The sequence below is a fragment of the Cherax quadricarinatus genome, chromosome 4 (assembly GCF_038502225.1).
Source record: "Cherax quadricarinatus isolate ZL_2023a chromosome 4, ASM3850222v1, whole genome shotgun sequence".
Taxonomy (NCBI): Eukaryota; Metazoa; Arthropoda; class Malacostraca; order Decapoda; family Parastacidae; genus Cherax; species Cherax quadricarinatus.
Genome location: NC_091295.1, coordinates 15331320 through 15358951, shown reverse-complemented (window position 1 = coordinate 15358951; position 27632 = coordinate 15331320). Strand labels below are relative to the sequence as shown.

Here is a 27632-nt window from a genome sequence, read left to right as displayed (position 1 = left end):
AATGAATAATCAGTGACTTACAGTATTGCCCTATCAACTTGATCTTCATGAGTATAGCAGTGAGAAAATTATTTGACTCAATAATGGTGTATACAGTTCAAGGTAACCTGAATGAGCATATGGTAAACTGAAACAGTGGATAGTGATAAAGATAATGACACTGTTTGAAATTTAGCAAGGCCTTTGACAGGATACAGGATAACACACAAGTGATTGATTAAAAAAAAAAGTGGTAGTACAGAGTTTTGAAGTAGTTCTCTCCTGGACTGAAGTATAGTTGACTGAGAGGCAACAAAGAATTTGGACAAATGGGGAGAAGTTAGAATGGAAGCATCCATGAGTGGCATTCTACAGGGCTAACTGTTGTACCCTTTGTTACTCACAACAAATGACTCAGATAAGATAATAAATAAGTAAAACTTCAATGATGGCACAAAAATAGGAAAATACCAAAAATAAAATCTCATGAAGATATCAAAAAGTTTCAGAATGCTGAGGCTGAAAAATTGAGAGATGAAGTTTAATGTGGACATAAGTAATGTCTTAATTCTGAAGAAATACATTAACTGCATCATCTACAAACTAAATTATATAGAACTTAGTCATATAATTTATGAAAGGCTCAAAAGGTCTGGTTAGTAAAAACTGTAAGTTAAGGTAACACTTCACATTATTATTACAATCATGGGGGAGCGCTAAACCCATAGGATTATACAGTGCATGTAGGGGGGGGGGAATGGAAGGTATTCAGGCTCAATTTAGGGAACTGGAGCACAGATTCAATTCCCTAGATCAAGAGCCCCTCACCAGCATCAAGGAACCTCCCTTGAGGGGCAACAATGCACAAATATCTACAGTAAGACTAATACACAGCTTAAGAGTTCATATCAAGAAATAAAATCCGAAGGTTATACTGAACTATAACCCTTCTTGGTACAACCTCATTTAAATTATTGATGAAGTCATGGTCATAAATGTGACACAAACATACAGAGAAGCATTACAATAATAATCTACTATAACAGGAATATTTTCTAAGAAGACAGAGAAAAGACACTGAACTTACTATACACATTTCTGAAAAATTTTGAGTGTGAAGGATATGACTTGACATGCCTCTATGGAAGAAGATATAAATCTTTCTTGTTTCTTTCAACAAACTGGCTGTATCCCACTGAAGCCAGGTAGCTCAAAAAGAAAAATGAAAGTTTATCTTTTAAACTTTAGTAATGTGTACAGGAGAAGCAGTTACTAGCCCCTTGCTACCAGCATTTTAGTCACTTCCTATGACATGCATAGAAAAGATAAAAGTATAAGGTAGAAAATATCTAAAACAGAACTCACCACATTAGCTGCAAATTGCATAAATTCACATTTACAAAATATATAAGAAAGCACTGGTTTGGCAGCAAGAGTGATAGGTGAATAAATAAGTACAAAACACTAAGTACATTATTAGAAATTATAATTAATTTAAACAAAAAACTCAGTTAAATTTACATTCTTGAATTATTCCATCTGACTTACATCAATATCATCATCAGAGTCCCAAGAATGCAGTGTATCTCTTGTATTACTAGTGAACAGTTTAGGTTGCTCCAGAGCAACTTTATCAACAGCATCTACTGACCCCCAAAGACTGGTGCCAACAGTGTTGGAGGAATCACTTACACTGTGTTGCTGACTCGCATAGGAAGAGCTCTGATTAGTGTTAGGATGTTCCACAAATGTTCCTCTCTCTTGACTAGCATTATGTACCACACTGCCACTCATCACATCCACTGCCCCAACGGGTTTTTTCTTCTTTCGCCCACTCAACTGAAGTTCAATGCTTTGAGCAAGGTTGCTCACCACTGTTCCTTCTGGTTTCTTAAGTTTAATTATCTTTGATTCAAGTGGCTCCCAGCCCCTAGTAGTATTATTGTGTAAATTAGCTGATACTAGTGAGGCATTCAGGCTATCATTTCTCTTCGGAGGTGGCTCTTTTTTAAAGTTTTCATATTCAGGCTCTGAGTCCCATTCAGATCCGCTTACTTCTTCAACCTCTCCATATGTTTGGTTGTCAAAATAGTTATCAAGTTTTGGTCGTGCACCAGACCTCGCTGACAGAATTTCATCATTAAACAAGTTTCTTGTGACGGATTTTGATGTTTCATTATGAACTTCTATCTGAGTGCTGCAATCTGTCTCTGATGAACTCTCATCACCCTTTTCATCTTCCGCAGTTTCTTCTGGATTATCAGACACCCTACGTGTTCCTGAAATGGCCTTGATATTATCATCAGATTTAAGACTAGTATGAAATATATCTTTAACCCCGAGTTTCATCGATTCGCTAGTTCTTGATACCGAAGAAGAAAAAGCTTGTGACTGCTCTTTAACTTTTGACCGAACATTTTTCACCATCCTGAAAAGTTTACTGGATTGTTTTTCTTTGGTTTTACTGTTTACTGTTTCAAGTGGATATATTCCCGAAATATCTTCTGCATTATCAATCTTGTCATCAACCTTTGCTCGAACCTCGTTCTCTAATCTCTTTCTCAGATCCAGAAAATTTTCATAGTTCTCTTCAAGTTTTCTCCTGTCTTTTCTTAATTGAGATAAACATGAAGTCAGAACCTCAGATTTTATACCTCTTTCTGAAGAATCTATCCCAAAGGCTTGCAGTTTTGATGCTAAAACATCTGATGTTGCCTCTCGCATTTGATTCCACAGCTGTGGATTATCTTTCAACAAAGCCTCTAGATTTAATAATTCGGATGAACTGTTACTCTCAGAGTGACTCGCATCTTCTTCTGAAGAGTAAGATATAGGATGTTCAGAATCTATGCTATCATTTCTCTGAATATTTGGTTTTGTAATTTCTTTTTTCCTTTCTGTACTTGAGCTATTTATTTGAAGCTGTGTCACTTTCAGGTTACTGTGGTTCCACTGTGATGTATCAGTTTCACTCTCAGATTCTGACTCAGTTTCTGAATCATGGGTATCCACAGAATGCAAATGAGGTTCATCATTAGCCTGAGGATAAGTTAACATGTGAGAATTTTCAGGTGAATCCTGGGTCAAGGTAAAGGGTTTTGTTGTTCTATTTGGTGCTGGTGGTTTTTTAACAGTTGGAGTTTTGGGTGATGGTGGAGGTTTCTGAGCAATGACTGTGACTGCAGCTTCTTTGTGAGCAATATCCTTCATCATCTCTCTCAGTTTAGTCATCTCAGATTCCAATGCTTCCTCATAATTTCTCTGTAACAATTCCTGCATTTGTTTTAAGGATTGTTTGTGAAATTTCTTCTCATTGCTCACCTGCCTCTTGAGAGCTTGAATTTCATTAGATAAGCCATCCACAGTATCATCATTTTTTGTTCCATCTACTTTATTATATTCGGTTTGTCTTTGGATTTGTGCTTGTAGAAACTGGATTTCTTTTTCCTGTTTTTTTATGAGCTCTACAAATCTTTCAGTATCAGATGTGGAAGCATTACTACTGCTTGTCTTCTGGAGATGAACAAGCTGCTCACTTAATTTCTCTAACTGGGCTTCACATTCTCTTTCTGTGTGATGTTTTTCTTCCCGTGCTCGCTTTACTTCTTCCTGACTCTTTTTGTTTTCTCTTTCTAATGATCTTTTTTGTTCCTCCAGTTCTCTCATAATCTTTGTGAAATTTTCATTCATTGTATTGCATTTTTTCTCAATTTCAGATAATTTATATGAATCAATATCATTCAAATTTGAGGAAATTCTAGTTCCTGAAGGTGCAGACTGAAGGACAGATTCACTGGTATGAGGTACTTCTTGTCTAATATCTGAAGTTACATTTGGCACTACAAAAGAACTTGATACAGCTGATGGCATCTGAGTAGTCTGTGGAAGAGTAACAGAGCTGACTTGACTAGGGTGTTTCCGCCACAAGTGGGACTGGAGGAAGTCCTGGCCCCGAAAACTCTTGGTACACAGAGGACATTTCAGGGACTGGAATAGGCCATTAGCAAGTGCAAATGAGTTGATATATTTCACAGTTTCACGCATGTTTCTGTTAGTTGTCTTCATTTTCTTAGCTGCTTCAACCTGCTGCAGTAACTTTGCCTTCACCTGCAAAATAAATATGACATTTATTGTTAACAGTGAAGGCAATGCAGAATAAAATATTCGTATTGACATCATAACCTAACATATAATAATTCACTTTAAGCGCTAACCCCATTTGGGTCATTCAGTACAAGACATGGTAGAAGCTTGATCCTCGTCTGCTGAACACCAGACAGATGTGCTTCCTATCTGTACTCACTTAGAGGTCTCATAGCCCAACAACCTATGTAAAAACTCAAGTGTGCACAGACTTAAAATCTGGAACTCTGCCTGAAGATTCCAATCTCTATCTGCCAGCCACTTCAAAACTACTGTTTAAAAGCACTTCCTTACCTGAATGAGAGCCTGACAATAATTCATTATGTTGCACAATTCCTGAAACTCCGAAACCTGTCTTTCATCCAGTATTGTCCATTCTTGTTCCATCATTCCTTCAACTTAGGTACTTGGCTTCATCCTTAATGTATCACTAATTAGAATCTTTTTACTGAATTACTGAATACCTCCAATATAATAAACACTAAGTACAGTGGTACCTCGGGATACAAATTTATTTTGTTCCAGAAGGCTGTTTGAGTGCCAATACTGAACGAATTTGTTCCCATAAGAAATAATGTAAATTAAATTAATCCATTTCAGACCCGCAAAAATACACTTACAAAAGCACTTACATAAATATACTTACCTGATTGTTTGAGTTTTGAGCTGTTCGTATCCCAAGGTACCACTGTATTCTTATCCTCATGTAGTACTAGTAATCATAATTTAGTTTTAATTATTATTATTATTATAAAAAAGAAGCGCTAAGCCACAAGGGCTATACAGCGCTGCAGGTAGGGAAGGAAGCGAGGGTATCGGGCGGCAGAAGGAGGGAGGGACAAATAGTAGGTTACAGAAAACAGCTGGGCAGGGGTAGAGGGTAGCAAGAGATTGAGGTAGAAAGGGCTGAAGGTATCATAAGAGTTTTTGGAGTAAGTCAGTTGTTGTCCAAAAGTCAATGAGAGAGTCCGGATGAAAGGTGGGTCCATCAGCGAGAAGGGAAGGTAAAGAGAGAGCAGCGGAGCGAAGACAACGTTGGAAGTAAATTCTGCGTGCTCGTTGATAAAGTGGGCAGTCTAACAGAATGTGGCTGACCGATAATGGAGCCTGACAATTCTCACAGAGAGGAGCAGGGCGCCTCTCCATGAGATATCTATGAGTAAGACGAGTATGGCCAATGCGAAGGTGGGAGAGAATAGCCTCCCAACCCCGACACTGGTGGCAAGAAGACGGCCAGTAACCTATACTCGGTTTAATAGAACAAAGTTTGTTATTGAGCAGAGAAGACCAACGTTGTTGCCAACGGGTGTGAAGGTGGGTAGCTATTACAGCAAAATAGTCTGGAAATGGAGCACCTCTATATGAAATTGGTAGGTCATGTGCTGCTGACCGTGCAGCAGTGTCTGCCTGTCCATTGCCCTGTACGTCAACATGACCAGGGACCCAAAAAAAAGCAATATCTTTATGCATGGTAGAGATACGGCATAGCCAAAGTTGGATACGGGGAACTAGAGGGTGAGGTGTATCAAATTTCCGTAAAGCCTGTAGAGCACTAAGGGAGTCTGAGACAACCACAAATGATGACACAGGCATAGATGTGATACGAATAAGTGCTGCAAGAATGGCATACAATTCAGCAGTAAAAATGCTAGCTGAAGATAGTAAATGCCCTCGCACGATGCTGTCCGGAAACACTGCTGCGAATCTGACGCCATCAGAAGATTTAGAGCCATCTGTGTACACGGTGATGGCATGAGAATGAGAATGGAAGTGGTCAAGAAAAAGAGAGCGGGAAGCCACCATAGGCAGTTGGGCTTTCGAGCAAGGGAGTGAGAAAGAACAGACCCGAACAGCTGGATCTTCCCAGGAGGGTAGGGAAAAGTGAAATGCTACATGAACATATAAAGGCGGTAACTGAAGGGAAGACAAGAGCGAATGTAGGCGAAGAGAGAAGGGACGGAGCAAACAGGGGCAGCGAACAAATAAAGAAATTCTACTAATATCAGTGACCATTCTATAAATGGAAGGATTGCGGAGATCGTGAGAGCGCACATAGTAGCGAAGGCAATGGGCATCACGGCGATCAGACAAGGATGGAACATTCACTTCTGCATAGAGGCTCTCAACAGGGAAAGAGTGATAAGCACCAAGGCATAAACGTAATCCTTGGTGATGGATGGGGTTAAGGCTAGAGAGAGTAGCAGGAGAGGCCGCTGAATAGATCTGGTCACCATAATTGAGTTTTGATAAAATGAGGGCTGAATGTAGGCGAAGGAGAGTTCGACGATCAGCTCTCCATGAAAGATGAGCAAGGGTTTTAAGAAGGTTCAGCCGGCTGTGACACGTTGCCTTTACAATGGTAATGTGGGGTTTCCAGGATAAAATACGGTCAAAGACAAGGCCTAGAAACCTGACCGTATCATGTTCAGGGATATGGGAGCCATAGAGGTACAAAGGATGATCGGAGATGACAGAGCGTCTAGTGAAAGTAATTTGGTGAGTTTTGGTACTGGAAAATTTAAACCCATGCGTGGTGGCCCAATTGGAAACACGGTCGACTGCATGCTGGAGAGAAACTGTATTGAGGTGACAGTCAGTGCCTGTACAAGCAATAACGAAGTCATCTACATAGAGTGATGACCAAGTATTGGATGGAGGAACAGAGGCCAAATCATTTATAGCAAGGAGAAAAAGTTTTGTGCTCAGAACACATCCCTGAGGGACACCTTCAGCTTGGACAAAGTCCGGGGAGAGCATATTATTGACTCGAACATGGAAATGTCTGTCAGTTAAAAAGTTCTTAAGGAAAGATGGTAGATTGCCTCGGAGGCCTAAGGAGTGGGCTTGGGCCAAAATATTATACCTCCAAGTTGTGTCATATGCCTTCTCAAGGTCAAAAAATATGGCAATAACTGAGCGGTTATTCGCAAAGGCATTACGAACATACGTATCCAAACGTAGTAAGGGGTCTATGGTAGAACGGCCCTTACAAAAGCCATATTGACAAGTGGAGAGACTGTTGCGTGTCTCTAAATACCACATTAAACGTCTATTTACCAGACGTTCCATCACTTTGCAAACTGCACTGGTAAGAGCGATGGGATGATAGTGGGAGGCTTCATGTCCCGTAGTACCCGGTTTGCGGAAAGGGAGAACAATGGCAGATTTCCACAGCTGTGGACGAACTCCTTGTGACCAAATAAGATTGAAAAGGCATAAGAGGACTGCAAGGGCTGACTGATGTAAATGTTGTAACATACAAATATGAATGTCGTCGGGCCCAGCTGTCGATGATCGGCAAGCTGAGAGTGCTGCCTCCAGTTCCTGAAGTGTAGTAAAAGGCACATTATACTGTTCTTCTCTGAGAGAAGAAAAGTCCAAGGGTGCTAGCTCTCTGGCAGACTTTGAGGAAAGAAATGAGGAGCAGAGAAGGAGCCCCAGAGAAATACGGACCAGATGATTGCCAATTTCAATGGCAACATCTAGAGGGTTTGCTATATCAACACCGGCAACCCGCAGAACAGGAGCCGGGTCAGGAGAATATTTACCACTCAGTTTCTGTACTTTTTTCCAGACTGCACTCATAGAGCAAGCAGAGGTGATGGTGGAGACATAATCTCGCCAGCAAGTGTGTTTAGTGTCACGGATGACACGGCGAGCGATCGCACGCTTCTGCTTAAAATCAAGAAGTCTCTCAGTGGTTCTATTATACCGGTACCTGCCCCACGCAGCACGTTTCAAACGTACTGCACGAGCACAAGCAGGAGACCACCAAGGCACACATTTCTGAGAATGCCTGCCTGAAGTTTGGGGTAGAGAATGAGAAGCTGCGGTTAAAACTGAGGATGAGAAGAGGTGTAAAAGCTCATCAATGGAGGACGAAGAAGGAACCTCACTAAAAACAGTTAGTTGTGAGTAAAGGTCCCAATTTGCCTGATCAAATTGCCAGCGTGGGTTATGAAGAGGTGGTGAATATGAAGGGGAAGTAAGAATGATTGGAAAATGATCACTGTCATGTAAATCCGGGAGAACAGACCAGGTGAAGTCTAGTGCAGCGGAGGAAGAGCAGACTGAGAGATCGATGCAAGAGAGAATATGAGTACGAGGATCAAAATGGGTGTGATTACCTGTATTTAAAACATGGAGGGTGTGGGAAGCAAGAAAAGCCTCTAGCTGAATGCCACTGGAATCACAGTGAGACCCCCCAGACAAAATGATGGGCATTAAAATCGCCAAGTAACAGAAGTGGTGGTGGTAATGACGAAACAAGAAGGGCAATATCCAGAATAGATAATGCTCAAGAAGGAGAGAGGTACAAAGAACAGAGTGTATACCACCTATGCGGCGAAGAATGAACAAATAGCTAATGGTACGGAATAGTGCGTAGAAGAAGGGCACTTTCGTTAAAGGTCGTATCAGGAAAAGGATCTGAAGAATACAATAAATTATAGCCTGAGATGGGATAGATAAAAGCAGAGTGCTATTTTTAATTTGTATTTTTGTATTATTAGATTAAACCTAGTTGTACTATAGCTCATTCTAGCTCAATACATAGACTATACCAAAGTCATTACATTAGACCTTAGTGCAATTACAAGTGAGAGTCTTGTGCTATTTTTAATTTGTATTTTTATATTATTAGTTTATACCTAGTTGTACTTTAGCTCATTCCAGCACAACACATAGACAACACCAACTTCATTATGTGTATTAGTGACTATACTCTACATGACCAAAATGCTATAGCTATATAATTGTCCAAACTTCCCACCACTACAGATATCAGTACTAAAACTCAACACACAACTCAGGATATAAATAACCATAATTTAAACCTAGAAGATGATTGATCACGTTGACCCTGATCTAAACCTACATAATCTGACACACAATCAAAACCTATTGGAAAGTAACTGCCTTTACTACACAGCATCACAAGCCAGCACTATCCTAAACAATGATAAAAGTCTATCAGTACTTAACTACAACATCAGGTCCTTAAGCAAACACTATGATGACCTCCTGGCACTCCTTGAATCACTAAAGACACCCTTCTCCTGCATTATTCTTACTGAGACCTGGCTTAAACAGGACACAATAGATATCTACCCTCTACCAGGATACACAGCAATCCACAACTGCAGACCATACCAAGTTGGGGGTGGTATTGCAATCTATTACTCTAACCAATTATCTTGTATTAGCACCAATTGCTTTAGTGATGAATATGGAGAATACATTTTTGCTAATTTTACTGTAAAAAACCTTAAGACGCCTTTAACAATCGGTGCCATTTACCGGATACCCCACACAAACATCCCAAACTTCAGTGAGAAATTAAAGGCACTAATAACAAACAGACAAATGAATAAGCACCACCTTCTCTTAGCTGGAGACTTCAACATCAACCTTGGCCTACTAGATGATCAGCCTGTAACTGATTTCATCAACAATATGAACAACACACTTCTCATACCAACAATAACTAAACCAACCAGGCTCACTGAAACAAGTGCAACTATAATAGACCACATATGGACCAATATACTAGCCCCCCTTAAATCAGGGATAATCACAGATAGCACTACAGTCCACTACCCTACCTTCCTCTTGACAAACATTAGTAAACTACCACTCGAATACAACAAAGTCTCATTTAGACTCCATGATGAGGCCTCAATAAGGAAGTTCACAGCTGACCTAGAGACTGTTGACTGGCCTACAGAATTCTCCAAGGCCAATGGTATTGATGACTGGACAGACATTTTTCTTAACAAACTACTTAGACTATACAACAAACATTGTCCTATAAAAACGAAACAGATCACAAACAAACGGCTTGGTTGCCCATGGCTAACCAGCACCATTCTGAAATCCATTGATAAGAAACACCAATATGAAAAGCAATATAGGCAAGGCTTAATACACAAAGATATTCTTAAACACTATTCATCAGTCCTCACCAAAGTAATAAAGAAAGCCAAACAACTATACTACTCCAGTAGATTCACTGACACAAGAGGAGATATAAAAAAAGACCTGGAAAACACTCTCTCAGATTCTAGGAACCCACAAACTGAAAAAAAACAAGAATATTGTCCTAACTAAACCTAATGAAACACCACTGCAACCCACTGACACAGATAACAAGATAAACGACTTCTCAACCATAGGTTCTAATCTCTCCAATAAAATCCCACGTACCAATGCCCATGCCGGGGACTACCTAGATGGGAATTTCCCAAATTCCTTCTATCTTGCTCCAACTGAGCCCACGGAAGTCACCGAGATTATAAAGTCACTTAAAAATAACTCAGGGAATCTGTCTCATGTCCCACCATTATTGTACAAGAGAGTGGCCTATGTCCTCTCGCATATTATCTCATTACTACTTTTTAACAAGTCACTAGAAACTAGCACCTTCCCGAAATTACTCAAGACGGCAAAGGTTACACCAATACATAAAGGTGGTGACCCTACAGATTTAAACAACTATAGGCCAATATCAAACTTACCATTGCTATCCAAAACCTTTGAGAAACTCGTGCACAGGAGACTGTATTCATTTATAACGTCACAAAACATACTCAACCCCTGCCAATTTGGATTCAGGAAAAATAAAAGCACTAAAGATGCAATCATAAAAATGCTAGATCTGCTTTACACAGCATTGGAAAATAAGGAATATCCACTAGGAATTTTTATTGACCTAAGAAAAGCTTTTGACACAGTAGACTACGGCATCCTACTCCACAAACTTGACCATTATGGTATAAGAGGCCATGCGCTTGCATATTTCAAATCTTACCTTAATAATAGGTATCAGTATGTCACCATTAAAGACACAGCATCAACAACACAGCCACTTGATACTGGAGTTCCGCAGGGAAGTGTCCTTGGTCCCCTGCTCTTCCTCATATACATGTACATGTACATCAATGATCTTCCAAACGTATCTCGACACCTGAACCCCATTCTCTTTGCTGACGGCACGACTTATGTCATCTCTCACCCTAATCTTGCCACCCTCAACACCATTGTTAATGAGGAGCTGATCAAAATATCGACTTGGATGACAGCCAATAAACTTACGCTTAACGTTGACAAAACCTACTACATTATGTTTGGTAGCAGAGCAGGAGATGCGCAAATTAACATTAAGATCGACAACACTCTAATTGCCAGGCATAATGAGGGCAAATTCCTAGGCCTATACCTCGACAACAACCTGAACTTCAGCACCCATATCCAACACATAACCAAAAAAGTATCCAAAACGGTTGGGATCCTCTCCAAGATACGATACTACGTGCCGCAAACTGCCCTTCTCACACTATACCATTCACTTATATATCCATACCTCACCTATGCTATCTGTGCTTGGGGTTCAACTGCAGCAACACACCTAAAGCCAATAATAACCCAACAAAAAGCTGCAGTAAGAATAATCACTAAATCCCATCCCTGGCAACACACCCCCCCACTCTTCATAGATCTAAACTTACTCCCTGTTCAGTACATCCACACTTACTACTGTGCAATCTACATCTACAGGACCTTAAATTCCAATATTAACCTTGACCTAAAATGCTTTCTTGATAGTTGTGGCAGAACCCACAGGCACAGCACCAGACACAAACATCTCTATGACATTCTCCGTGTCAGACTAAACCTTTACAAAAATTAAATGTATGTCAAAGGCCCTAAAATCTGGAACACCCTACCTGAAAATTCCAAAACTGCAGACACATTCATCACCTTCAAAACTACCATCAGAAAACATCTTATCTCCCTGATACACCCTGTCAACTAATAATACGAATACCACCTGGTGGTTAACACTTACACTCACTCACCCATTTGACCATAAACAGAAATATCAATCTCAATCTCAAAATAATGAATCTTAACTAGTCATAAGTTGGCCTGTGATACTCCAATACTGAAACTATGTATAGTGTCAAAACAAAAGCATTCACATTGCTAAACTCACAACTAGTATTTAGTCACTTAGCCATAATACCAACTTACCTCATAATTTTGTAATATTTTAAACTTAAGATTTAATATAAGTCTGCCTGAAATGCCTTGCCATGCTAGGTGTTCTAGTGGTACACTCTGTAATTATTATTTTACTACATGTAAACCACACAATAACCAAATTCTGTAAACTCAGCATTGTAATCCTTATAGAGAATAAACTTTGAGTGTAATTTTGGTTCTTTTAAGCAAACACTAACAGGGGAAAACTGGGAGAGCAACGTCTGAAGCTCACCCCGATTACCCCTGAGGCCGTGTATATTCTACTGTAATTAGGCCATTGGCAAAGATAAAGATACTAGAAATCTGCAGGTAAGGGTACTTACAGACTAGAGGGGTTAGAAAAGTCCACATGCGGTGGCAGCAGAAAACGTTCAAACAGCGAAGGAACAGTGCGCTGTGAAGAAAGGATTTGCGCAGATGGTGAAGAGGAAAGAGAAGGAACAGAGGGTGGATCAGTGTCCATTGATGGTTTGGTCTCTGCAATATATTCAGAGATTGCTTCAAGTGTTTCGGAGTTCAGAGATGTAGTATGGGAGACAATATTGGAGATGGAAGGAGGAGGAGTTTGAGTAAAGATCGAAACTGTAATGGACTATGTCAAGGTAGGGGGGGGGGCAAAAGGGTGAAGGGAACTGGAGAAGTGTGGGAGGGGACAGAAGAGGCAGAAACCTGGGAGGTGGCAGAAGAGAAAGAAACTTGGGAGGGGATAGGGGAGGAAGGCACAGTACGAGGAGGAGGATGAACCTCCACACTTGTAACCGAGAAAGTGAAAGGGGAAGACCCAGGTACAGAGGCCGGGAAGGTAAAGTGTGGAGGTGGATGAAGGGAAGGAGGGGTTTAAGGAGATTTTTTGGACTTCTGAGAAGTAGAGGGATGATTGGGAGGAGGTGTCGTACGAGGTCTTGTCGATACTGGGGTTTGTGAGGGAGAACACGAAGTGGGAACAGACTGAGGCATTGAAGTAGGGATGTCTAAGCCCAGGACAGCAAAAGAATTAGATAGAGGAGTGACTATGGGACTGGCAACATAAGAACCTAAGAACATAAGAAAGGAGGAACACTGCAGGAGGCCTGCTGACCCATACTAGGCAGGTCCTTTACAATTCATCCCACTAACAAAACATTCGCCCAACCCAATTTTCAATGCCACCCAAGAAATAAGCTCTGATGTGAAAGTCCCACTCAAATCCAACCCCTCCCACTCATGTACTTATCCAACCTAGATTTGAAACTACCCAAAGTCCCAGCCTCAATAACCCAACTAGGTAGACTGTTCCACTCATCAACTACCCTATTTCCAAACCAATACTTTCCTATGTCTTTTCTAAATCTAAACTTATCTAATTTAAATCCATTACTGCGGGTTCTCTCTTGGAGAGACATCCTCAAGACCTTATTAATATCCCCTTTATTAATACCTATCTTCCACTTATACACTTCGATCAGGTCTCCCCTCATTCTTCGTCTAACAAGTGAATGTAACTTAAGAGTCTTCAATCTTTCTTCATGAGGAAGATTTCTAATGCTATGTATTAATTTAGTCATCCTACGCTGAATGTTTTCTAACGAATTTATGTCCATTTTGTAATACGGAGACCAGAACTGAGCTGCATAATCTAGGTGAGGCCTTACTAATGATGTATAAAGCTGCAGTATGACCTCTGGACTTCTGTTGCTTACACTTCTTGATATAAATCCCAGTAATCTATTTGCCTTATTACGTACGCTTAGGCATTGCTGTCTTGGTTTAAGGTTGCTGCTCACCATAACTCCCAAGTCCTTTTCGCAATCTGTATGGCTAAGTTCTACATCATTTAACTTATAAGTACTAGGGTTATGGGCACTCCCAAGCTTCAGAACCTTGCATTTATTTACATTGAACTGCATCTGCCACTTTTCGGACCAAGAATAGAGTTTGTTTAAATCCTCCTGAAGTTCCATAACATCTACGTTTGAATCAATTATCCTACCTATCTTTGTGTCATCGGCGAATTTGCTCATATCACTAGTAATTCCCTCATCAAGATCATTGATATATATTATAAACAACAACGGGCCCAAGACTGATCCCTGTGGAACGCCACTTGTTACAGATCCCCACTCGGATTTAACCCCATTTATGGACACTCTCTGCTTCCTGTCAGTGAGCCATGACTCGATCCACGAGAGCACTTTTCCCCCAATGCCATGAGCTGCCACTTTCTTTAACAGTCTATGGTGCGGAACTCTATCAAAAGCCTTACTAAAATCTAAGTAAATAATATCAAATTCTTTATTGTGGTCAACAGCCTCAAAAGCTTTACTGAAGAAAGTTAATAAATTAGTTAGACAAGACCGGCCTCTTGTGAATCCATGCTGAGTATCATTAATCAAGCTATGCTTATCGAGATGGCTTCTTATAATCTCAGCTATAATTGACTCTAGTAATTTGCCTACAATTGAGGTCAGGCTTATTGGGCGGTAATTTGACGGTAACGACTTGTCCCCTGTTTTAAAAATAGGAGTTACATTAGCCATCTTCCACACACCAGACACTACACCTGTTTGAAGAGATAAATTAAAAATATTAGTTAATGGTTCACAGAGTTCCATTTTGCATTCCTTAAGAACCCTTGAAAAAACCTCATCAGGACCTGGCGACTTATTTTGCTTCAGTCTGTCTATTTGCTTCACAACCATCTCACTAGTGACTGTGATGTTACATAATTTATCTTCTTCTAGCCCACTGTGATGTTACATAATTTATCTTCTTCTAGCCCACTGTAAAAATTAATTACTGGAATATTGTTAGTGTCTTCCTGTGTAAAAACTGAAAGAAAATAATTATTTAAAATCAAGCACATTTCATTCTCTTTGTCAGTAAGGTGCCCATAGTTATTTTTAAGGGAACCTATCTTATCTCTAACTTTTGTTCTATAGACCTGGAAAAAACTTTTTGGGTTAGTTTTAGAATCCCTAGCAACTTTAATTTCATAGTCCGTTTTAGCTTTTCTTATCCCCTTTTTAATGTCCCTCTTAATGTCAATATACTGATTCATAAGATGACCCTCACCTCTTTTGATACGCCTATAAATTCCTTTCTTATGCCCTAGTAGATATTTGAACCTATTATTCATCCATTTTGGGTCATTTCTATTTGATCTAATTTCTTTATATGGAATAAACGCTCTTTGAGCAGCATGTATAGTGTTCAGAAAACTGTCATATTGATAGCTCTCTTCGTTACCCCAGTCAACAGATGATAAGTGTTCTCTAAGCCCATCGTAATCTGCTAAGCGAAAATCTGGGACTGTTACTGAGTTATCGCTACTATCGTACTTCCATTCAATGCTAAATGTAATTGATTTGTGGTCGCTAACACCCAGTTCCTCTGAAATTTCTAAATTATTAACAAGGGATTCATTGTTTGCCATAACTAAGTCAAGCAGGTTATTTCCCCTTGTAGGTTCTGTCACAAACTGCTTCAAAAAACAATCCTGAAATACTTCTAAGAAGTCGTATGATTCTAAATTCCCAATCAAGAAATTCCAATCAACATGACTAAAGTTAAAGTCTCCTAGAATTACATGTACTACATTATCGTGCCTTGTGGCCTTAACAATTTCCTCCCATAGTAGTTTCCCTTGGTCCCTATCTAAGTTTGGGGGACGGTATATCACTCCTAAAATCAGTTTTTCATGCCCCTCTGAAAATTCTATCCAAACAGACTCTGTATGTGTTACTTCAGACTTAATACCCGTTTTTATGCAACAGTTCAAGCGATCTCGGACATACAATGCCACCCCACCCCCCCTCCCAATACTTCTATCTTCTTGGAACAATTTAAAACCCTGAATATGACATTCCGCAGGCATGTCCCGACTTTTTGAATTAACCCTTTCAGGGTCCAAGGCCCAAATCTGGAGTCATGCACCAGTGTCCAAGAATTTTCAAAAAAAAAAATTTTTATTTTTTCTTATGAAATCGTAGAGAATGTTTTTGTGAAGGTAATAAAACAAAAAGTACGAAATTTGGTGGAAAATTGACGAAATTATGCTCTCGCGAATTTTGATGTGTCAGCGATATTTACGAATCGGCGATTTTGCCGACTTTGACTCCCATTTTAGGCCAATTACATTATTCCAATCAACCAAATTCTTAGCTATTTCACTAGTATTACTTCTATTCTATCGATTGAGCACAAGAAATCGCCAAGTCAACTGTTTCAACTACAAAATAAAGTGATCGGAAATTGTTAATTTGGCCAATTTAACACAAAGTTCAAAACATTCCAATTTCAAAATAGGGTCCAGAATGAACAATGTAGGCATTCCTGGCACTAAACTAACATTTCCTCTGTTCATTAGTTATGTTTTGAGGCTTTACAAATAAATTCCATTTTGATTTTTTATTCACATAATGAATTTTTATTCACACCAAAAAATAGAAGATTTACTGTTATGCAATACTGTAATAATTGTATAAATATCATCACCATATTTGTGAATGTATATTAGACCCACCAGCTGACGTGTATTAGACGTGTGAGGTCGTTTGTTTACTCTTGAATATCGGCAAAAATTTAACATTTCTGCTACTTTGAGCTCAGTTTCAAGCCATTTCCAGTGCTAAAACCAATCAAAATCATCTCTATTTCTGTAATATGTCTTCCATTCTATCAAATGAGACCAAGAAATCGCAAATACAACTATAAAAAACATACGAAAAAACACTGCAAAGTTGCTGTTTTAATCGAAAAATCATGATTTAATTTTTTTTCTCTCATTATACACAGTGTGCTGCAGGATCTGTTTTATGTGGTGCACACATACCACATAGATGTATTCTCTCATATCTAGGCCCAAATGTACCACTCACAGTTTATCAGAGTGAGCTGAGCTCATGGCGTAGATCTACGGTTTGGACACTCACCGTAAAGCCGTAGATCTACGGGACGGACCCTGAAAGGGTTAAACCACGTCTCAGTTAAGGCAAATACATCAATGTTACCTACACTAGCAACTAATCTCAACTCGTCCATCTTATTCCTAGCACTACGGCAATTAGCATAATAAACATTGAAAGACTCTCCTTTCTCTTTACCCTTCCTGCTCATTTCTATTTTTCTACTAAACCTATTACTGTCCTTATCACCCAAGGTCCCTGGCTTTTCAATATCTATCTCGTTCTTATTATTACTAGTTCCCCTAGAACTCGTAATATTACTACACTGGGACTTCACTGTTTTCCTGCCAAAACCCATACCACTAACTATTCCTAGTTTAAAGTCCTAACTGCTCCCTCCACTGCAGTTGCCAGTGCTCCCACCCCACACCTAGATAAGTGAACCCCATCCCTAGCATACATGTCATTTCTGCCATAGAAGAGGTCCCAGTTGTCAATGAATGTTACTGCATTTTCCTTACAGTATTTGTCCAGCCTGCAATTGACACCAATTGCCCTGGACAACCATTCATTTCCAACTCCCCTCCTTGGCAAAATACCACATATGAGAGGGTTCCCACCCTTACTTCTAATTATTTCTATTGCTGACCTATACCTGCTAATCAGGTCCTCACTCCTACGTCTGCCAACATCGTTGCCTCCAGCACTGAGACAGATAATAGGATTGCTCCCATTACCTCTCATGATGTCATCCAGATGGCTAACAATATCCTCCATCCCAGCCCCAGGAAAGCAAACTCTGTCTCCTACTCCTGTCCTTCAAGCAGAACGCCCTATCCATATATCTAACTTGGCTATCCCCAAGAACAACAATATTCTTACCTTCCTTAATGTCTTTCGTCGTGACGTTCCCAGTAGTCGACTCACATTCGTCGGGTAGCACTGAGAATGTATTGGATGTTTCCACAACAGTTTCCACGGCAGTCTCTTTCTTCTTCATCGTTTCTACCTTTCCATTCGTCTTCTTGATCGTCAACTTCTTTCCCTGCTGTCCAGCCACTGACCAGTTTCCCTTCTTGACCTGAGGACTCAAAACAGGAGGACTACTCCAAATCTTTTTGTTTTCCTCGGTCAGTCGCCGAATTTCCATATTCGCCAACCTCAATTCTTCCTTAAGAGGAGGCTGCAGAAGATGGGACCCCGGAAGTGGGGGGACGTTTTGAAACACAAGAATAAGAAACACGGGGTAGTCTCCCTTGGAGGCGGAAATGAGAAACCGCCATAGCATAAGGGAGACCTTCTGCCTCTTTGAGGCAACAAATTTCCCACTCATTCAAGTAGACCTGGCAACGGCGAGAGTACAAAGGGTGAGCCTCATGACAATTAAGGCAAGAGGGAGGTCGATTGCAAGACATATTAATGAATGGTCATTGGCACCACAGACTGGGCATTCGGCTATAGATCTGCAATATTTTGCTGGATGGCCAAATCGCCAGCAATTTCTACACTGTTGTGGTGTAGGGATCACCTTTCGAACTTGTAACCGATGTCCTGCTACATAAACAGAGGATGGGAGTTCACGGCTGTCAAAAGTTAAACAAGCCACATTGCAAGGGTATCGTCTCCGCCCGTGGGCAGGAAGAACATAAGTGTCTACCTTGAGAATTGGGAGATCTTGGAGTTCCAGCTGTTCGAGAATGTCATTGCCACATGTCTGGAAATTCTGTTGGACTATGGTATGGGGCAGAATGACAGTACCACTCCAATAATTGAGGGAATGATGTTTTTCAATAGTGATAGGAATAGTATCGATATGTGAAAGAAGAGAAAGATCATGAGCTTGGGTAGCATTCTGGACTGTGATGATACGCGCACCACTCTTAAGAGCATGAAAGGAAATATCTCTACCAACATGGCGTAGGAGCGCTTTGCCAATACTATGGTAGTAGAAGAAGTTGGTCTTAAAGTAAAGAATTTAGTCCATTGTGTGGTTCGAAACTGAGTGTGGAGAGGGAGTGCATGACGTGTCGGTCTTTTCCGAGTAGAATGGGAAGGTAATGAAGTAACATCATCAGGAGATTGTCGTTGGCGTTTAGCAGTGGGACCAGAGTTGGTCCGATGTGGGATGGGCTGGCGATTCGAAAATTGTCGCACCGTAGAGGGAGAGGCTGGAAGTAAAGTCAAAGGAGAGCGGAGGTCAGACAAATCGAAGGAGTCAGTCAAAACCCCGGCACCTGAAGCGGGTGACGAAACAGCACCAGCAAGAGGTACAGGGGTCTTAGGAGTGTCCAAAGAGTGGCCAAAAGACGAGGTGAGGTCAGAACGGGGTGCGGTAACAATAAGGGGCCCGGAGGTAGCGGGGTCATGGATTGGGGACTCCATGGTTAGGTTACTTCTTTCTTTTTGTTTTTAGAAAAAAAAGAAAGAAAAGAAAATAAAAACAAAAAAAAAAAGAATAAAAAAGGGGGCACCGGGGCTGGGATAGTTCCTAGGAGGAATGAAAGGGCCAGAAATCTCCCTCCGTGCCCAAGTGGACCTCAGCACCGCAAGTAGCGCAGATGCAGCATGGAACCCGTGCCAGTAAACCAGCAATCCAGGATAGCAACCTCACATCTGCCGAGCTACCTCGGTGGACAAAAGAGAGGGCGGCCGGATATCCGCCACAAAGCATACCTCCTTCTGCCACCACCCCCAGAATCTGAAAGGTGGCTTCCAGAGATACACCTGTCGCCCGAAAGACACCCAAAGCCACCCTCCGGGATACCGGAGAGGGATCGGGACATCCCCAGGCGATCCAGATTCCATGGTAAACTACGCCACCGCCAAGAACCTCAACGGAATGGGATGGACCCCAGTACCCTTTCCCCTACCTAGGAACTAGCATGCCTGTGGGAAAATTCCAAAGGCCAAAAAAAGGAAGGGCAAAAGGGAGGGGTGGGGAGGAGGAGGAGGAAAGGAAAAAGGGAAGGATGGGATAGGGAAGGGGGGATTGGGGGGTAATTAGGTTCTGTCTGAGGAAGGAGACTGACAGGTCTAATTCCTCAGACCAAGAGCCTCTTCACCATGCCAAGGAGCCCCCCTTGAAGAGGAATTTAGTTTTAAGGCTGCCCAAAATGCCTTGCATAATAAGGGGCCTTCTATAAAGTAGTTTATTCAATATATGTTACATACCCTAATTGTATAACATACTGTACTCCACTTTATAAAGTTTGTTATAAGCTTATGGAGTTTTATTCATCAAGTAAATTTTGATTAGTGAAACAGGATGTCATACAAGAAATTAAATATGAGACCTAGAATTTTAAAGTTAAGCTCAAGATGGGTGTCCTAAAAATGAAGGTCCTAAGATGTTAAAAAAAAAAAGAAAAGAATTATTAGTATTGAATAGGTTTGGGTCATTTCATAGAAAGTCTAGAAGAATCATAAAAAAAATAACATTCAGAAACAAGCCAAACCTTCACTTCTATAAAACACATTAACTAACTTTAATGGCAGAATAAATATTTTACCTGCTGATATTTTTCTGTAATCTGTACAAGTTCATCCTGAGCCACTTTAAGTTGAGTTTCAATAAACTCCTGGGACAGGAAGAGGTACTGAATAATGAGCTGTGCTAAGCGAAACATCTTGAGAAGATTTCGTTGGCCCGTACTTGTTCCAATATCAAATTCTGATTCTGCATCACAGAAAGTTATGTATGACAAATGATCTTGGAGAACCTCTATACTACATCCTGAGGACAATTCATGGAGGTCTACAGAAGCCAGTTTATGCCAGTCGATTGTCTCTCTCCGTTGGGAGGGGAATTCTACTGCAGAAGGAATACCTTCAGCTCTGCCAGGTGACATAGCTCCAAATGTTGTCTTCATTGTACTTTACTTGCCATTGTTTCCAGAGATGAATATACCTCAGAGGTAATCTGAAAATAAAAAGCAAATATGCTTTGTGTATTTACATGTGTAAATTACATGGATGGTTAAGTCAAGTGTTCTGAACTATGAAATTTGACACTGTAATGGGAAAGGCACGATTAAGTAAGTTTATTGAGGTACAGGTACACATAAGTACAATTATCATACCTAGTACATATGTGTAAATTACCTAGGGCAACCCCAAGAAAGGCAGACTAAGTGACTTATTTCCAATGGGGTCCTTGTAATAGCTTATTATTTAAAGCCTAGCTGTAAGTTACAGTAGAAATCAGTCAGCTAAGTAACTCAACTGTGTTAAAATCAGTTACAGTAAAAGGAGATATACTACTAGGAATAAAGTAAACAGAGTTATTTACATGAACATTAAAGAGAGGATCAGCTTACAATAACAGGTACATAAATGTTAACTATACAAGAAGTCACTCTCTTCCCTTTCTGTAGCTTCATTCATTAGGTACCTTTTAGCTCCCTTCTTGAACCGGCTCATGCTAGGACAGACTTTGACATGTGTGGACAATATGTTCCATTCCTTTAGTGCTGTACAATAAAAGGTGTTGAAGGCCTGTCCACCTACTGATGGTACTACAAAACTGTTTCAACCTCCCCTAGTAAGTAAATTTATTTAGGCACAGGTACACATAAGTACAATTATCACACATAGTGTAAATTACCCACCAGGATAACTCAAAAAAAAGTCTGACAGTGATTTATTTCCACTGTCTTCGCTTCCCCTAGTATCACACTAGTTTTGGTTCTCAACCTTGACAAACTGGGCAGCAATTCATTGACTGTTCAATTCATGTTAGGCGCTCAACTCATGTGGGTCACCGAGCTCCAGACATGGTGAAGGCTTGATCTTCCTCCTGCTGAGAGTGAAACAGACCTGCTTCCTATTTGTACTTGCCTATATACTTGGCAGCAAGATATTCTGGACACTGCTAGTGAGCAATATTATAAACGTGATTTAACTTCAGTTGGTTTACACTGCCTTCAGCATTCTGCATATCCAGCCGTTGTAATTCATCCTCAAGGACCTCAATGGAAATAAGTTATTCTGACTTTTTTGGGGGTTATCCTAGGTAATTTACACTATGTGTGATAACTGTACTTACGTGTACTGTGCCTAAATAAACTTACTTATCCTGGCCTACATTATTATTATTATAATAAAAAAGAAGCGCTAAACCACAAGGGTCATACAGCGCAGCAGGGCAGGGAAGGATGCAAGGGTATTGGGTAGCAAGAGGGAGAGAGATGATTAGTAGGTTATGGAGTGCAGCGGAGCAGTGGATAGTGCAGGAGTAGAGGATAGCAAGAGATTGATGTAGAAAGGACTGAGGGGACTGCTAGAGGCATCATCAGAGTTTGTGTAGTAAATTAGTTACTGTCAAAAAGTCAATTCAATTCAATTCAATTCAGAGTTTATTCTCTATAAGGATTACAATGCTGAGTTTACAGAATTTAGTTATTGTGTGGTTTACATGTAGTAAAATAATAATTACAGAGTGTACCACTAGAACACCTAGCATGGCTAGGCATTTCGGGCAGACTTAAATTAAATCTTAAGTTTAAAATATTACAAAATTATGAGGTAAGTTGGTATTATGGCTAAGTGACTAAATACTAGTTTGTGAGTTTAGCAATGTGAATGCTTTTGTTTTGGCACTATACATAGTTTCAGTATTGGAGTATCACAGGCCAACTTATGACTAGTTAAGATTCATTATTTTGAGAATGAGATTGATATTTCTGTTTATGGTCAAATGGGTGAGTGAGTGTAAGTGTTAACCACCAGATGGTATTCGTGTAATTAGTTGACAGGGTGTATCAGGGAGATAAGATGTTTTCTGATGGTAGTTTTGAAGGTGATGAATGTGTCTGCAGTTTTAGAATTTTCAGGTAGGGTGTTCCAGATTTTAGGGCCTTTGACATACATTGAATTTTTGTAAAGGTTTAGTCGGACATGGGGAATGTCATAGAGATGTTTGTGTCTGGTGTTGTGCCTGTGGGTTCTGTCACAACTATCAAGAAAGCGTTTTAGGTCAAGGTTAATATTGGAATTTAAGGTCCTGTAGATGTAGATTGCACAGTAGTAAGTGTGGATGTACTGAACAGGGAGTAAGTTTAGATCTATGAAGAGTGGGGGGGTGTGTTGCCAGGGATGGGATTTAGTGATTATTCTTACTGCGGCTTTTTGTTGGGTTATTATTGGCTTTAGGTGTGTTGCTGCAGTTGAACCCCAAGCACAGATAGCATAGGTGAGGTATGGATATATAAGTGAATGGTATAGTGTGAGAAAGGCAGTTTGCGGCACGTAGTATCGTATCTTGGAGAGGATCCCAACCGTTTTGGATACTTTTTTGGTTATGTGTTGGATATGGGTGCTGAAGTTCTGGTTGTTGTCGAGGTATAGGCCTAGGAATTTGCCCTCATTATGCCTGGCAATTAGAGTGTTGTCGATCTTAATGTTAATTTGCGCATCTCCTGCTCTGCTACCAAACTTAATGTAGTAGGTTTTGTCAGTGTTAAGCGTAAGTTTATTGGCTGTCATCCAAGTCGATATTTTGATCAGCTCCTCATTAACAATGGTGTTGAGGGTGGCAAGGTTAGGGTGAGAGATGACATAAGTCGTGTCGTCAGCAAAGAGAATGGGGTTCAGGTGTTGAGATATGTTTGGAAGATCATTGATGTATATGAGGAAGAGCAGGGGAGAGAGAGAGAGAGTCTGGCTTAAAGGAAGGTCCATCAGCAAGAAGGGAAGGTAAAGAAAGGGCAGCAGAGTGGAGAAGATGTTGGGGGTAAATTCTGCGCTCTCGTTGATAGAGAGGGCAGTCCAGCAGAATGTGGCTAACAGATACTGGAATCTGACAATTCTCACAGAGAGGAACAGGGTGCCTCTCCATGAAATACCCACGAGTAAGACGAGTGTGGCCGATGCGAAGACAGGAAAGAGTAGTCTCCCAACCTTGACACTGATGACAAGAAGATGGCCAGAGACCTATACTCAGTTTAATAGAATGAAGTTTGTTATGGAGCAGATCAGACCAATGTTGTTGCCAATGGGTGCAAAGGTGGGTAGCAATTACAGCAAAATAGTCCATGAATGGAACACCTTGATATGACTGTAAGCCAATAATGTTAAGTTGGCCCATAATGCCTAGGCATAATAGAGGCTCTCTTTGCATTGCAACCCACTATTGTAAATACAAAATCTCAATGTACTATTTGCAAAGACATAAAATAAATAAATAAATAAATAAACTGGGAGGTCATGTACTGCTGACTGCACAGCAGTGTCTGCCTGTTCATTGCCCTATACGTCAACATGACCAGGGACCCAACAGAAAAAAATATCTTTGTGCCTGGTAGAGATACGGCATAACCAAAGTTGGATATGAAGAACTAGGGGGTGAGGTGTATCAAATTTTTGTATAGCCTGTAAAGCACTAAGGGAGTCTGAAACGACCACAAACGGTGACACAGGCAGAGATGCAATACGGATAAGTGCTACAAGAATGGCATACAATTCAGCCGTAAAAATGCTAGCCAAGGATAATAAATGCCCTTGCACGACACTGTCCAGAAACACTGCTGCGAATCTGATGCTATCAGAAGACTTAGAATCATCAGTGTACGCTGCGATGGCATGAGAATGAGAGCGGAAGTGGTCAGGAAAGAGAGAGCTGGAAGTTACCATAGGCAGTTCGGCTTTCACGCATGGCAGTGGAAAAGAACAGACACGAATGTTGGAACTTCCCAAGGGAGTAGGGAAAAGTGAGATCCTACACGAACATAGAAAGGTGGTAACTGAAGAGAAGACTAGAGCGAATTTAGGCAAAGAGAAAAGGGATGGAATAAACAGGGGCAACGAATAAATAATGTCTACTAACATCAGTGACTATTCCTATACATATATGGAAGGATTGCGGAGGTCATGAGAGTGAACATAATAGCAAAGACAATGAGCATCACGACGATCGGACAAGGATGGAATATTCGCTTCTGCATAAAGGCTCTCGACTGGTGAAGAGTGAATAGCACTGAGGCATAAACGTAATCCCTGATGATGGATGGGATTAAGGCTAGAGAGAGTAGCAGGAGAGGCTGCCGAATAGATCTGGTCACCATAATAGAGTTTTGATAAAATTAGGGCTGAATGTAGGTGAAGAAGAGTTCTACGATCAACCCCCATGAAAGATGAGCAAGGATTTTAAGAAGGTTCAGCCAGCTATGACAAGTTGCCTTCAGAGAGGTAATGTAAAGTTTCCGGGATAACCTATGGTCAAACAGAAGGCCGAAAAACCTGACCGTATCATGTTTTGGGATACGCGAGCCATATAGGTACAATGGATGATCAGAGACGACTGAACGTCTAGTAAAAGTAATTTGGTGAGTTTTACTACTAGAAAATTTAAACCCATGAGTGGTGGCCCAATTGGAAACACGGTTGACAGCATGCTGGAGAGAAACTGCAATGAGGTGACAGTCAGCACCTGCACAAGCTATAGCAAAGTCATCAACATAGCGCGATGACCAAATATTGCAGGGAGGAACAGAGGCCATATCATTTATAGCAAGGAGAAAAAGTGTTGTGCTCAGAACACATCCCTGGGGGACACCTTCAGCTTGGAGAAAGTCCGGGGAAAGCATATTATTATCCCGGATATGGAAATGTCTTTCAGTTAAGAAGTTCTTAAGAAAAAATGGGAGATTGTCTTGGAGGCCTAAGGAATGGGCCTGGACCAAGATATTATACCTCCAAGTAGTGTCATATGCCTTCTTATAATCAAAAAAAGATGGCAATAACTGAGTAGTTATTGGCAAAGGCATTACAGACATATATATCTAAGCATAGTAAGGGATCAATGGTAGAACGACCTTTACAAAAGCCATATTGACTTGTGGAGAGACTGTTGTGTGTCTCAAAATACCACATCAAATGTCAGTTTACCAGACGTTCCATCACCTTGCAAACTGCACTGGTAAGAGCAATGGGATGAAAGTGGAAGGCATCATGTCCCATAGTACCCGGTTTGTGGAGAGAGAGAACAATGGCAGATTTCCACAGCTGGGGAAGAACTTGTGACCAAATAAGATTAAAGAACATTGCCTCCAGTTCCAGAAGTATAAAGGCACATTATAAGATTTTTCTCCAACAGAAGAAAATTTTAAGGGCTCTAACTCTCTGGCAGACTTTGAGGAATGAAACGAGGGGCATAGATGATTACCAATTTCGGTGGCAACATCAAGAGGGTTTGCTATATCAACACCGGCAACCCGAAGAACGGGAGCCGAGTCAGGAGAGTATTTGCCACTCAGTTTCCATACTCTTTTCCAAACTGCACTCACAGAGGAAGCAGAGGTGATGGTGGAAACATAATCTCGCAAGCAAGTGCGTTTAGTGTCACGGATGACACGGCGAGCACCCACTTGCTTCTGCTTAAAATCAAGGAGTCTCTCTGTGGTTCTATTTTACTGGTACCTGCCCCATGCAGCGTGTTTCAAATGTACTGCCCGAGCATAAGCAGGAGACCACCAAGGCACGCACTTTTGAAAATGCCTACCCGAGGTTTGGGGTATGTGAAGCTGCAGTTAAAACTGAGGTCGAGAAGGGGTGTAAAAACTCATCAATGGATAATGAAGAAGAAACCTCACTAAAAGCAGTTAGGGTCCCAATTTGCTCGATCAAACTGCCAGCAAGGACTACGAAGACGCGGTCAATATCAAGGAGAAGTAAAATCATTGGAAAATGATTGCTGTCATGTAAGTCCGGAAGGAGAGACCAGGTGAAGTCTAGTACAGTGGATTATTATTATAATAATCAAAAAGAAGCGCTAAACCACAAGGCTTATACAGCAGTGCAATGGGAGAACCCATATTTAAAACATGGAGCGGGAGAGAAGTGGGGAAAGGGAAAGGGGGAATGGGATAGGGAGGGGGATTGGGGGGTAATGAGGTTCGGTCTGAGGAAGGATACCAAAAGGTCTAATTCCTCAGATCAAGAGCCTCTTCACCTCGCCAAGAAGCCTCTTCCAAGAGGTCCTGGCCTACAAACAAGGCAAATTTTGGTTTTCGGACATATTACTCATCCAAACACTATGTAAGTTACCATAAAATGCACACCGAAAAGAGCTGAGCAGACTTACTTTATTCTGAAAGAGCTGTCATGAGGTCAAAACGAGTTTTAAAAATGAGACGCAGCATGACACATTGTTTATATTTACAAAATTTGGACACCATGGTAACAATGTTATTGTTGGGTTGAAAGGCTCAGCCGGTCTCGAGGTCTTGCCAACTCTTCAACCCATTCAGAATACCACACTAACTGTGCTACTTTGTACTACCTCAGAGGCTACTTTATGTCGTCCGAAAAGTTCATACACACCTCAGACTGAAGGGTTCACATGCATAAAGGACTGCGAGGTTCACACGCACCTGGCACTGTAAGGTTTACACGCACCTAACACTGTAGTGTTTACACACACCTGGGACTAGCGTTCACATGCACCTAGCATTGTAGCTGTGGAAAATTGCATTTATCTGAATGTATCATTATATACATAACAGTAAATGAACATAGATAATTATTATTTATCAATTAGACAAGTAGGAATATGGGACACCTAGGTCGCAAAAAATGTCCCCCTTCGAT

General features: G+C 40.8%; 1 protein-coding gene across 2 annotated transcripts; it reads right to left on the bottom strand.

Annotated features, from left to right (window-relative positions):
• Window positions 1–155: 155 nt before the first annotated feature.
• LOC128684181 (cilium assembly protein DZIP1) lies at window positions 156–27497 on the bottom strand. 2 transcript variants are annotated; one of them, XM_053770322.2, is made up of 3 exons: window positions 27366–27497; window positions 20558–20967; window positions 156–4086 (listed from the first exon to the last, which is right to left on the bottom strand). In XM_053770322.2, the coding sequence occupies exons 2-3, from the start codon at window positions 20915–20917 to the stop codon at window positions 1510–1512; spliced, it is 2937 nt and encodes a 978-aa protein (XP_053626297.2). In that variant the 5' UTR covers window positions 20918–20967; window positions 27366–27497; the 3' UTR covers window positions 156–1509. The 2 variants fall into 2 exon arrangements, with proteins under 2 accessions (XP_053626297.2, XP_053626296.2); XM_053770321.2 differs by lacking the exon at window positions 27366–27497 and adding an exon at window positions 27127–27288.
• Window positions 27498–27632: the final 135 nt, after the last annotated feature.